This window comes from Pelodiscus sinensis, chromosome 9 (genome assembly GCF_049634645.1).
Source record: "Pelodiscus sinensis isolate JC-2024 chromosome 9, ASM4963464v1, whole genome shotgun sequence".
Lineage (NCBI taxonomy): Eukaryota > Metazoa > Chordata > Testudines > Trionychidae > Pelodiscus > Pelodiscus sinensis.
Window position 1 is genome coordinate 5,842,105 of NC_134719.1, and position 13,339 is coordinate 5,855,443.

Genomic DNA, 13,339 nt, shown 5'->3' on the forward strand with positions numbered 1-13,339 from the left:
TTGTCCGGGCTCTGCTGTCATTTGTAGGTACGCTGGTTTGCAATACACATATAAAGCCGCTAATTATCCCTACAGTTCTTTGCTGGCGATTCTGAATTAGCTTCCTAATGAAGAGGAAGCCCATCTATTTGTTACCCTATGGGAACTAATTGCCTGTCACTTAACCAAACATCCTTTGGCCCCAGAAACATTTGCTCTTTAGCACTTTTTTAGCTGCACTTGTAGAAATGCCACTTGTAATTTCCATTCCGGCAAAGGTCTCTCTCTCTCTGCTGCCGTGACGTGAGCTGCAAACTACACTCCACCAGAGGAGACAAATGCCCTGCCGGTTTTGCTACGGCGGGAGGAGAGCAAATAATATTAAGCATTGTTGTATTGGTTTAGTAAGACTTCACAGGGGCAGAAGCACTGAAATCAATAGAGTTCAGGCTGATTTTATACCCCGGCCTTGTAACATTTGTGGCAATGCCTCTCACAGGGGCACTAAATGATGGAGGTGACATTCCCTCCTCACATGCTAGCTCTGTTAAACTTTTATTGTTGCCTGGGCCTGTGAAATTAACACTGATCACCACCTTCAGCCTCTGTTGATGCAGAGGGAGGGGAGGAGTAAACATTTGCTCAGGTAATTGACTCAGATGGCAATTTAATGTCAAGGCGAGCCAGGGAACATGAGCTAAATGCTGCAGCCACACGGAGCCAGCCTGTCAGACATCCCAAGTTAAGGTTCGCTGCTCAGTGTGTACACAATAAGCCGTCTTTCTGGATGGGTGGCTTGGAATGAATTGGCAAGGTGGATGGAAACACTCCCCGGCGAAGCAAATGTGGAGCAACACCAGCTCCTGTCGCGGGCGGAGGAGGGAAACTGGCTTGCTTCATGGGCGTGCCTCTGCTTTGCTGTGCCTCCCTCAGGCCACTCCGCCTCTACGGCAGGAGCCAAAAGAAACGTAGGTGATTATGGGAGCGCACAGTCCCAGAGGGAGCCCACAGGAGACCGGTTCAAGGTATTGTACCCTTCTGAGGCCTGGTAACAAGGACTGGAATTCCTCTCTGAGGGGGAACTTTTGGCATTATCACACTGGCACTGGATTTGGGCCAACGTGTTAACGAAGAAACGCCAAGAACCACTGTACTTCTGACCCCCTGGGGTTGGCTCCTCGGCGGCTGCAAGTTGGATTCGGTGGAGCGATCCTGATTTTGCAAGCTGGGGAGCTCGCCCACATGGGCGGCGGGTGTCGTAGGCAGGGGAACGCACTGCCTTCCCGAACTACCGCACCTGTCTCCATCGGAGGCCCCCAGACCCACTCCCCCAGCCTGCTGTGGTGAAATGAGGAGCTGGGACAGGCAAGTTGAGGGCCGAGCCGCCTACTGGCTCTCTGGAGCTCTGGGACCGGGGAAAGTTGGGGGCCCCACCCTGTGACAGGGAGGGGGCAAAGACCAGCAACTGCTTTGCAGGGGTGGGGGGGAGGAGGCTGAACTGGGGCAGAAGCATGGCTCTGGTGGGAGAGGCTGGCGGGGAGCTAGCCTCCCCACGCCACGGGGTCACCCCCCACCCATGCTAGCCCATGACACTGAGCGGCCTCACAGGCCTGTTGGGATCCACTCTGCGTCAGGTGCGCCGGTCCGGCCTTTCTTCGGAAGGGACTTGGCACATCCCACGATGCTGTCTTTGCACCCGAATGCTCTCCGCCGTAAGGGTGACAGGGGCCTGCCTGCTCCCCGGCAATCACTGTGGCAGTGCGGAGAGATGTCCAGCAGAGGGCAGCACAAACGATGAGGGAATAGACAGGAATTACACTTTGGCGGATTGGAATCGATTGGAATCTCTTAGCCTCTTTCGGCAGGTGGATTTGCTTTGGGTTTGGTTTTGCTGGGCAGCTTTATGCAAATGAGGCTTAGTGGGGAAAACTAATTGGTTAGCAAATTAGCAGCCTGCATTCCCAAGAAAATGAATCCCAGAGCAATAAGTGACCTGGAGGCTTTAGAAGATGGGACCCTTGGTGGGGGAGGGGGGCAGGGTAGTCCTGAATCAGTCCCCGATGCAAATGAGGATGGGAGGAGGGAACAGAGCACGGCTCCAAAAAGGCTCCTTGTAGCGACAAGGAGAAAAAGAGGCAAGGTCTGCCTTGCACAGCTCCGCTCCCCGGCAGGAAACGCCGCCTTGAAACAAGCGACGAACCCGTGGGCAGCCAGATGGAACTGTTTCCAAGTATGGATCCGGGGCTGGATTTTGCCCTAGATGCTGAGAGGCTGGGTCTGTGGTGCTCAGAGCCCCCTAGAGCATTGGGGATCGTTTTTACTTGCCTGGACACTCTGAGACCGGGCTTTTAATATGTGTGTGTGTGTGTGTGTGTGTGTGTGTGTGTGTGTGTGTGTGTGTGTGTGTGTGTGCAGACTCATGCAGGGGTTGGGTGTACAACCAGATGGGCCGAGAAGTGAGTTGGCACTGTTAAAATCCAACCCTCTGTCGCAACCCCTCCTGAGTTAGTGGCAGAGCCAAAACCCCAGAGACCTGCAGCAAGGGAGCAGCCCCACAGCTGGGGGTGGGCGGGAAATCTTCATTCGTTGGAAAAAAGCAATTTGTCAAAACAGAGCTTTTTGCTGGGCCAGGGTCAGCTCTGGCCACTTTCCTAGTCTGATTCCCCCCGCCCCCCCAAGTTTCAAAGTTGTTGCAATGACCCATTCTGAAGCCAAAAATTCCATTTTTTAGCCTCCACAATGACCTTTTGTTCCACGAGGCAATTGAATTTGTAATGACAGCAGAAAAGGTCAACGTGGAAATTAAAGCCTTGGATTGAGATTTTGGGGATTTGGGTTCCGGGCCGGGAAATGCTTTGAAATCTTGAACACCCTCATGGGGCAGGCGTCGCATCTCCTCCGGCGTTCTCCTTTACTTAGCGAGAGCAGGAAACTCTTCTCACACTGTGCAGACAAACCCCTCAGTGTGCTGCGTAAGTTCTAGGAGAACTTTGCTGGAGGACAGAAACTGCTAAATCTGGAATAGCAACCAAGTGGACCTCTTCTTATGAAATGATGCTGGGGGCTGAGCATCTTTTGGCTAAGACCTCACATCAGCGTGTGAGCTTTGGCAATGTGCCTACGTAACACTGACAGGTGGAACCGAACCTGGGACCTCTGGAACTTAGTGCATGAGTCTCTACAGCTTGAGCTAAAAACCAGCTCGCTAAGGCTGTGGAGCACATTCATTCTTTCTCTTTCTAAGTGATCTAAAAGGCCGTATTTAGTCTTACCCACAGATCAATGCACCAGAGATCAATCTTCCAGTGTTTGATTTAGCAGGTCTAGTAAGGACCTGCTCAATCAAATGCTGAGGGAGCCCCCATTAGCACTGATACGCCTACTCCTTGCGTGGACTAAGGGAAGTCAACGGGGGCATTTCTCACGTTGACCTCCCACTGTGGGGACAGCGCCAAAGTTTAAATCAAGGTACGACAACTCCAGCTACACAATTAATGTAGCTGGAGGTGCATATCTTAATTCGAATTCAAATTTTCCTCTAGTGTAGACCTGGCCTATGTGTCACTAGGTGGCACAGTGAACCACACCCAGCAGGTGTGCGGGTTACACCTACATTCTGGTGCAGCTCACTACCATCTTCTCCAAATCCTCTTGACCAGTTGCTGCCCCTCTGTGGGTTACGTGGTGCCCTTCGTATGTGACTTTGGGAGGAGGAGAAGTAGCCCTTGGAGCCTGGATTGACACAGCAGCTTGGAGATTTTTCAGCGCTGCTGTTCCTGTCATGGAGCTAATGGGGGCTAGACAAAAGGACTTGTTGGCACTTTCAATCCCTAGAGTGTGTGGAAAAAGGGAAACTCTTTTGTGCCAGGCTAACCCATTGAGGAGGGGCTGGCCCCTCTGTGCTGCATGTGCAGAGGAGACGAGTCTATTCCTGCCCTTGTTAGAGTGGCCTGGCTCTTCAGCTCAAGCCATCGCAGCTCACATGGAGGTTCCTGGAGCCGTCTAGGAAACGTCAGCCAAGAGGGCAGCCTGGCCATCGCAAAGCCTCACTAGGGTTACCAGATGGCTTAAAAAAAATACCGGACACACTTGATCTCAGATGGGGGGGCGACCAGCCAGGAGGGGAGCAGGACTAGCCAGGAGAGAAGTGGGGGAGAAACCGCCAGCAGGAAGCAGGGCTGGCCAGAAGGGGGTCGGGGGAGCGGGGCTGGCCGGGGGAGGAGTGGGGGAGGAGAGAATTGGCCTGCAGTGAGCGGGGCTGGCCAGGGCTCATGCAGGTCCTGGGGTGCTGCTCGTCCCACGCACGGTCCCGGCAGGGCGCATGGGCGAGTCTGGCCCCAGGGATTCCATCCCTCCCCCACCCCCAGTCCTGCCCCCACCCCCGCCACCCCCCACTACTGCATAGCTGCACACTGCCAGGCAGCGTGAGAGTGTCTATCAGCCAGGCAGAATGCAACTACATACTGGTACCCAAGATCATAAAACTAACTTAATTAGAAAATACTGGACATTTATATGTCCGGTATTTTCTCAATTTATTTACCAGACAGAAGCTCAAATACTGGACTATCTGGTTCAAAACCAGACACCTGGCCACCCTAACCCTCACCGGCTCCAGTAGTTACCTGGCACAGATGGCCGGGGAGACTTCCCTGCCATGAAAACTGAGCTGACGTCTGTGATACTGTGAGAACAACCCACCCAGCAATTTACACCCACATCTTTATAATCTCACACCCCCGGCGCTCCCAGCCCACTTTGCTCCCTCCCTACAGTTGGAACCAGTAGCACAAAGAGCCTCAGACCCATTCCTTATCTCTCCCCCCCCCACACACACACACACACCTACAGCTGGGGAAACTGAGGCAACCTATTTAAGTGAGGCCCCCTTTGTCAATGGTGGAACTGGGGATGCTGGGGCTGGTTTCCTGGATAAGCCACTAGCCCTGCTCCCTCACGTTCATTCTCCTTGCGTTGTCTGAGCCGCAGGCAGGCCGTGGCAGTGCTTAAAGGACCCAGCTGCTCCTTGAATGTGTTGGCTCCCTTCCGTTCCTATCTCCTGCCGGGAGGGCTACCCTGAAGACAATGGGAGCAGGAACAGGTCCTGTTTGGCTTGAGGCTGAAGGATCCAGGGCGGCACCCATAAATGCAGAACTCCCTCCTGCCAGCCGGGCGTCGTCCCCCGCTGTGCCAGGTGACCTATGGCACTGCCAGGATGCAGTGCAGGAACTGGAGTTACAAGCTTGCCACACCTGACAGCGCTTACAGCTCCCTGGCCAACCCTGGGTGAGGTGTGCCTGGTCTAAACCGAATGCCAGGAATAAGGGATACAGAATATTGCCTCTGTACAAATCCACGGTACGCCCACATCTTGAATACTGCATACAGATGTGATCGCCTCATCTCCAAAAAGATATATTGGCATTGGAAAAGTTCCAAAAAGGGCAACAAACATGATAAGGGGTTTGGAATGTGTCCCGTATGAAGAGAGATTAAAGAACCTGGGACATTTCAGCTTAGAAAAGAGGAAATTAAGAAGGGAGTACAACAGAGGTCTAGAAAATCATAACTGGTCTGGAGAAAGTGAATACGGAAAAGCTATTTACTTATTCCCATACTGTAAGAACTAGGGGGTCATCAAATGGAATGAATAGGTAGCAGGTTGAAAACAAAGAAAAGGAAGTTTTTCATCACACAGAGCATAGTCAACCTGTGGAACTCCTTGCCAGAGGATGTTGTGAAGGTCAGACTATAACAGAGGTCAAAGAACAGCTTGATAAATACGTGGAGGTTAGGTATATTAATACTTATTAGCCAGGATGGGTAGGAATGGTGTCCCTAGCTTCAGTTTGTCAGAGACTGGAGAAGGATGATAGGCGAGGGATCACTTGATGATTCTCTATTCTGTTCATTCTCTCTGGGGCATCTGGCATTGGCCACTGTCAGCAGACAGGATACTGGGATAGATTAACTTTTGGCCTGACCCAGTATGGGGGGTCTTACGTAACCACTACTAACGCACAAAGCCAGCTGCTTTTCCAAGCTGACTCCATAGCTCTTTGCCAGGGACTATACCTGCTGCTCAAATTAGGCAAATTAAATCCATCAGTGCCATGCTTGTGTGTGGCAGGTTCCATAGGTAGGGCAGAACAAGCACTACCCGCTCTGCCCTGACGCTCATATTTAATTCCTATCGAAGGGAATGGACTTTAGAAACTCTTATCAATTGTTTGCATGTGCTATTTGATTTTATAGCAGGTGGCAGAATCCAGTAATAATTAAGAGCTTATAATTAGATGCATATAGCAGTTTTCCTCCTGAAAGAGGAGGAAGCACCTTGTACATGGCACTGGAATCACTTTAGTTATAATCACAGTCATTCTTTTCCTGCTGCTGAAATGCAGCTGGTTCTGGTGCGGAACGCCGCCACTTTAGGCAACACATAGAACAGCACATAGCAGGGTAAGGCAGGAGAGGAGGCTGAATCCCAAACCTAATCTGTCCTGCAAGGGAGAAGCAGGGAAATAGAATGCAACCCTGCAAATTGCAAATTGGCCAGGTTGTAAGGCCCTGCAGTGGAGAACCGTGCCAGGGGATCTTTAAGGACTGTAGGTAGTTAGGACCTCTGGTTTACGTCTCATTATCTGGGGTGAATTTGCCAGTAAGACTCTTTGCTTATGAGAGTACGTCTACACAATGGGACAAAGTCGAATTAAACTACGCAACTTCAGCTACGTCAATTGCATAGCTGAAGTCGAAGTCCCTTAACTCGGCTTTGGACGATGTCTACACTGCGGGAAGTCGAGGGGAGAACACTCTTCCTTTGACTTCCCTTACTCCTCGTGAAAGCAGGAGTACAATCATCGATCAGAGCACCCCTCAGTTCCAATCAGCGGGTCTTCACTAGACCCGTTCATTCGAACCCTGGAAGATCGACAGCAGCAGCTTCGATCTTCCTTTGTACTGCGGATGTAACCCTAGAGGGCCAAAAAGAAATGTGTATATCGAAGTGCTGGACTCTCATTCAATTTTCTGTTCTCTCGTCTGTACACCAGGTGGCGCTGAGCCATGTGTAAATGTGCGCTGGTTACATATTTGTTTCACGTTTAAAAAGAAATTGATGGGGTTTGTCTTTTTTTTTTTTTTTTTAATGCTGCATTGAAGTTCTGGACAGTACTTGGCTGTATTAAATAGGCACTCAGCAGCACCAGGACCCTGAACCTGATCCAGCTGCCCTAGACTAGAAAGGCCAAGCACAAGCATTCAGAAATCATGTTAGCCCCCTAACCCCGCAAATAAACTTACCTTTCAAATCTCTTGTTTTCCTTCTGGTTTTGGAGCCTTCCAGTTGCCCTGGGGTCACAGTTTCAAGCTGCTCTCTGTAGCCAGTCAGGCAAGAAATGGGCTTTTTTTTTCCTAATAAGGGCTGCTGTTTTCACTGAATCACCGGACTCCCGGGGCTGGGGATAGAAAAATACGTGCTGGCGAAGTTGTTACAGCAGCTGCTGGAACAGGCCCCGTACAATTTATTCTTTGCATTCTGATGGCACCTTGGAGGACAGAAAAGCGACCCCTGCCCTGAGCTAAGAACAAGTGTAGAGCCCTGCACTTGGGACGGAAGAACCCCAAGCATTGTTACAGGCTGGGGACCAACTGGCCAAGTAGCAGTTCTGCAGAAAAGGACCTGGGGATTACAGTGGATGAGAAGCTGGATATGAGTCAACAGTGTGCCCTTGTAGCCAAGAAGGCTAATGGCATCTTAGGGTGCATTAGGAGGAGCATTGCCAGCAGATCTAGAGAAGTGATTATTCCCCTTTATTCGGCTCTTGGGAGGCCACATCTGGAGTATTGTGTCCAGTTCTGGGCCCCCCACTGTAGAAAGGATGTGGACGCATTGGAGAGGGTCCAGCAGAGGGCGACCAAAATGATTCAGGGGCTGGAGCACATGACCTATGAGGAGAGGCTGAGAGATTTGGGCTTGTTTAGTCTGCAGAAGAGAAGAGTGAGGGGGGATTTGAGAGCAGCCTTCAACTTCCTGAAGGGAGGTTCCAAAGAGGATGGAGAGAGGCTGTTCTCAGTAGTGATGGATGGCAGAACAAGGAGCAATGGTCTCAAGCTACAGTGGGGGAGGTCTAGGATATTAGGAAAAACTATTTCACTAGGAGGGTGGGAAGCCCTGGAATGGGTTATCTAGGGAGCGGGTGGAATCTCCATCCCTAGAGGTTTTTAAGTCTCGGCTTGCCAAAGCCCTAGCTGGGATGATTTAGTTGGGATTGGTCCTGCCTTGGGCAGGGGGCTGGACTTGACCTCCTGAGGTCTCTTCCATGATTCTTCAATATTGTGGAGAGATCTGGCCCCAGCCTATTGTAGGTTCAGTTAGTCCTACAGCCTTTATCGGAGAATCCCTTATTCTTACAGGGATTCCTTACTGGTACCAATCAAAATAATCCTGCTGTCCTAAGCCCACTTATCCGTGAATTCAAGGGTTGCTAAATTCCCAGGCTAATGCCCTTCACTTGTTATCCCTGGATCTTGCTTATCTGAGCCCACCTGCCAAGCCATGGGAAGGTTTGCCCATCCTCAGCTCCGGCTGGTGAGCTCCATACAGGATGCCTATGCATGCAGGGGGCGGGAACCCAACCACTGCCAATTTGCCAGCAATGTTATCTCCCTCCCTCCCCCCCCCCCACGTTTCTCTGTTCCTCCACTGACACTCTCCCAAACCTGTTAATTATTAAAGGAGGATAATGAAGGAAAACGTGCCTCAAAGTCCAGTGTGAGAGAGAGAGAGCGAAAGAGAGAGAGAATCGGCACTTCCTTCGCAGCCATGAGCCAGCCCACCCCGGCCTCCACAGAGCTACCAGGACAGAAGAGCCTCACCTTCGAGGTGGTGGACATTGTGGTTATCGTCATTTACTTCGTCTTCGTCCTCGCCATTGGGATATGGGTGAGTCCAGCGGCCAGGCAGTGTGTGTAATAAGCCGCCGGCATCTCCCGGGTGCAAAGATTGCGGCGTATCAACAGCCTGCTTTTCTATTTGCCCGTGGCGTTTACAGGAGCCAGGAGCAGGCCTGGATGGTTCCGCAGGGGGGTTGGGAGCAGGCACATTCCCCCACACTTGTGTGCATCTTTGCAGGAGGCAGCTCTCATTCTGTTCCTTGTAACCCTCTGACCAGCATTCAGGGAAGGGTGGTGCCCTCAGAACTGCTGGGTCCCCTCGTGGGCTGGGGAGCAAGGGGGGGGCGGAGGCATCCTGGGGGAATGGATGCTGAAAAGGGAGCTAGGGGATTTTTGTGGTGTAAGAGAAAAGGACTTGAATTGAGCAAATCTGGAACGATTTTTATTTTATCCCCATGTTCTTTGACCCAGATCCTTTGGAAGACAGGCCTAGTGGTGTAGCTGGGGAAATAGGTTTGTATTCCCAACATGTGCACTTATGGGGAGATGGCTAACTGGACTAGAAGCCCCTTTACCCAGTCAAAAGGCAGCTCCTTGCAGCCATCCTCCTTAGGAAGGGGAGGAAGGAAAATGGAAAAGCTCGGCCAGAACTCTGCAGCTCCCAGTCTCCCTGGGTCTGCTGCAAGCGAGGACCAAACCTTTAGATGCCTCCAAGCAGCCGGGCTGCTATGTGTTCTGGGTACCGGGATGCAACTGAGCATGCTGTGCAAATCAGAGCTGAGCAACGACTCCCTGCGGGATAGGAAACTCAGGGTGAGAGATCCTGACAGACCCAGGAGCTTTGCAACTTGCAAAGTAACAACCAGACCTTGGCACAGAACCAGAGAGGCTAGTTAGATCAGGATCGTCTGAATAAAGGGTTAATAATGAATCATAGAATCATAGAATAATAGGACTGGAAGGGACCTCGAGAGGTCATCGAGTCCAGCCCCCCGCCCTCAAGGCAGGACCAAGCTCCACCTACACCATCCCTGACAGATGTCTATCTAACCTGTTCTTAAATATCTCCAGAGAGGGAGATTCCACCACCTCCCTTGGCAATTTATTCCAATATTTGACCACCCTGACAGTTAGGAATTTTTTCCTAATGTCCAATCTAAACCTCCCCTGCTGCACTTTAAGCCCATTACTCCTTGTCCTGTCCTCAGAAACCAAGAGGAACAATTTTTCTCCTTCCTCCTTGTGACACCCTTTTAGATATTTGAAAACCGCTATCATGTCCCCCCTTAATCTTCTTTTTTCCAAACTAAACAAGCCCAGTTCATGAACCTGGCTTCATAGGTCATGTTCTCTAAACCTTTAATCATTCTTGTTGCTCTTCTCTGTACCCTTTCCAATTTCTCCACATCTTTCTTGAAATGTGGCGCCCAGAACTGGACACAGTACTCCAGCTGAGGCCTAACTAGTGCAGAGTAGAGCGGCAGAATGACTTCACGAGTTTTGCTTACAACACACCTGTTGATACAACCTAGAATCATATTTGCTTTTTTTGCAACAGCATCACACTGTTGGCTCATATTCAACTTGTGGTCCACTATGACCCCTAGATCCCTTTCCGCCATGCTCCTTCCTAGACAGTCGCTTCCCATCTTGTATGTATGGAACTGATTGTTCCTTCCTAAGTGGAGCACTTTGCATTTCTCTTTATTAAACCTCATCCTGTTTACCTCTGACCATTTCTCTAACTTGCTAAGGTCATTTTGAATTATGTCCCTATCCTCCAAAGAAGTTGCAACCCCACCCAGTTTGGTATCATCTACAAACTTAATAAGCGTACTCTCTATCCCAATATCTACATCATTGATGAAGATATTGAACAGTACGGGTCCCAAAACAGACCCTTGAGGAACTCCACTTGTTATCCCTTTCCAGCAGGATTTAGAACCGTTAACAACAACTCTCTGACTACGGTTATCCAGCCAATTATGCACCCACCTTATCCTGGCCCTATCTAAGTTATATTTGCCTAGTTTATCAATAAGAATATCATGCGAGACCGTATCAAATGCCTTACTAAAGTCTAGGTATATGACATCCACCGCTTCTCCCTTATCCACAAGGCTCGTTATCTTATCAAAGAAAGCTATCAAATTAGTTTGGCATGACTTGTTCTTCACAAACCCATGCTGGCTATTCCCTATCACTTTATTACCTTCCAAGTGTTTGCATATGATTTCCTTAATTACCTGCTCCATTATCTTCCCTGGGACAGACGTTAAACTGACCGGTCTATAGTTTCCTGGGTTGTTCTTATTCCCCTTTTTATAGATGGGCACAACATTTGCGCTTTTCCAGTCTTGTGGAATCTCCCCTGTCTGCCATGATTTTTCAAAGATCATAGCTAAAGGCTCAGATACCTCCTCTATCAGCTCCTTGAGCGTGAAGCAGTCCCTTGCTCTCTGGCCAGAAGCATTGGCTGTGTGGGTGCAGGGGACCAGGCATGCGTTTCAACCTTGCAATGAGACGTGGGGAAGGACTGGCTCTCCTAAGGCTCAGTTCTGTCCACAGTCCCTTCTAGGGTAGTAGTAGAGTAGTAGACTCTGTAGTAGACTGACCAGGGTCGCTAGCAGGTGAGTTCTCAGGAATGGTTGGGCGGTGGCCTGAGGTTTCACCCTGTTGGATCGCAGGGTGTCATTTCCCCATTTTAACTCTGGCCGTGAGCGTCTGCAGAATGGTTAATTGAATCCTCCAGAAGCCAGAGGATAGGGGTGAGCTGAGCTGGGTATGGAGAGATACATGTGGAACCTCTCTAGTCCGGCACTGTCTGGTCTGGAAATATCCATCGTCCACCATGATTTAATTAGCCGCATTCCACGTACCATGGGTGTGGCCAAGTTTCCCACTGACCCGTAAAGTTTGTTTACAGCCACCAGTCCTGGCTCTCAATGTTCTGTGCTGTTATTTAGCTCTAAATTACCCCTCAATATCTTTCCTGAGCCCAGCAAGCAGTGAAGTGTTGGTGATGCCGCTAGACAATATTGACCTCCCGTGGTTCGGTGAATTCTCTGGTTCAGCAACTGTTAGGTCCCGAGGGTGCCGGACTAGAGAGGTCCAACCTATTGTAAATTCTAGCAGTAGCTGGGAGGGTAGAACTGAGATATCTCCCGACATGCTGTTGGCAGGACACCTCAAGAGAGGGGGGCCAGTGTGATGGATGGGAACGTGGGAGAAAGCACGTAATGCTTTTTCTGTATTTCAGTCATCCATACGGGCAAGCCGGGGAACCGTTGGAGGGTATTTCCTCGCCGGACGGTCCATGACATGGTGGCCTGTAAGTCTCGTGCTTCCATTTGTTACTTTCAAATTGGGTTTCAAGTGAATCCAGGTACTTGCTGGAAAGGTCTGAGGGCACGCACAGCAAAGGGATACCCACCTGCCCATATCTGGGCCTAATCCCCTCAGACCTGAACTACAGGGACTCCTACTTGGAGACCAAGGACAGTAGAGTCTCCCTGGTCTATCAGTTCGTTCAGCTTTTTTGCTCAGGTCAGCGGCATGAGGTACCTGGTGAGGTAGGTTCTGTGATGGGCCCCCATCTCCGCTCCTAGCTGTAGAATCTCTCGCTGTTCCCAGCTCACATCCATGGGTGCACTAAAGGTGCGTCTACAGTGCTGGGCTTAACTCGAAATAAGCTACGCCACTTGAGCGACATCAGATTCGATTATTCGAAATTGGGAGCATCTCCACAGCACTTATTTCGAAATATAACACTCCCTCCGACTTTCCTTAGTCCTGATACAATGAGGGGTACAGGAGTCGGAGTAAGAAGTCCTCCAGCTTGACAGTATTTTGACACTATTTCGAAATAACGGCCTGCTGTGCAGACGCGGACGACGTTATTTCAGAATAGCGCTCGTTATTTTGGAATAGTGTTGCAGTGTAGACGTACCCTAGATGACTCTGGTCTACATGGGGAGGTAAAAATCATCTGTAGCCTGCGAAGAAAATAATCGCGTGGTCGGGCCCGTCACTTCTTCCCTCCTTGTGTGGAGTAAAGTCCGCACGATTGACCATGTGAAGAGTAAAACTGGGCTCCAAACCCAAAAATATAAATCTCTGAAATGATTCCCCAAAAAGGAATAAACCTCTCAAAGGGCACACTTTCATGGGAGCAAAAGGTACACACACAAATAATTTAAACTTTTTAAAAGAATAAAGGTGTCACAGGAATAAATAGCCTTTTCATCCAGCTGCCGTATATACAGCCATATATCTCTCCCATGAGTCGCTAGTAACAGAAAACAGTTTTCATCCAAAAACTTTTCTCTGTGTACACAGAGCCTGTAAATCCTGGAGGGCTAGGCTAAAATTTCAACCGTCTGTTGGCAACACATACGTATATATAAAAGCTGTTATTGCTTTAATGTGTTTTTTGCTCCGATTTCTCCCTGGTGACGGTTAG

At 50.0% G+C, this 13,339-nt stretch overlaps 1 protein-coding gene across 5 annotated transcripts in view; it reads left to right on the forward strand.

Annotated features, from left to right (window-relative positions):
* The first annotated feature begins 782 nt into the window (after window positions 1–782).
* SLC5A9 (solute carrier family 5 member 9) overlaps window positions 783–13,339 on the forward strand; it is an 82,141-nt gene continuing 69,584 nt past the window's right edge. For 4 of the 5 annotated variants that reach the window (XR_012905844.1, XM_025186312.2, XM_075935943.1 and 1 more), the window contains exons 1-3: window positions 783–1,004; window positions 8,720–8,926; window positions 12,137–12,208. Coding sequence is in view for 4 of the 5 variants with exons in the window: in XM_025186312.2 (XP_025042097.2) it covers window positions 798–1,004; window positions 8,720–8,926; window positions 12,137–12,208 (486 nt within the window). In the remaining variant the exon portion in view is untranslated. Of the gene's footprint in view, window positions 1,345–8,719; window positions 8,927–12,136; window positions 12,209–13,339 lie in introns of all 5 variants that reach the window. The other variant, XM_025186311.2, reaches the window with a different exon arrangement.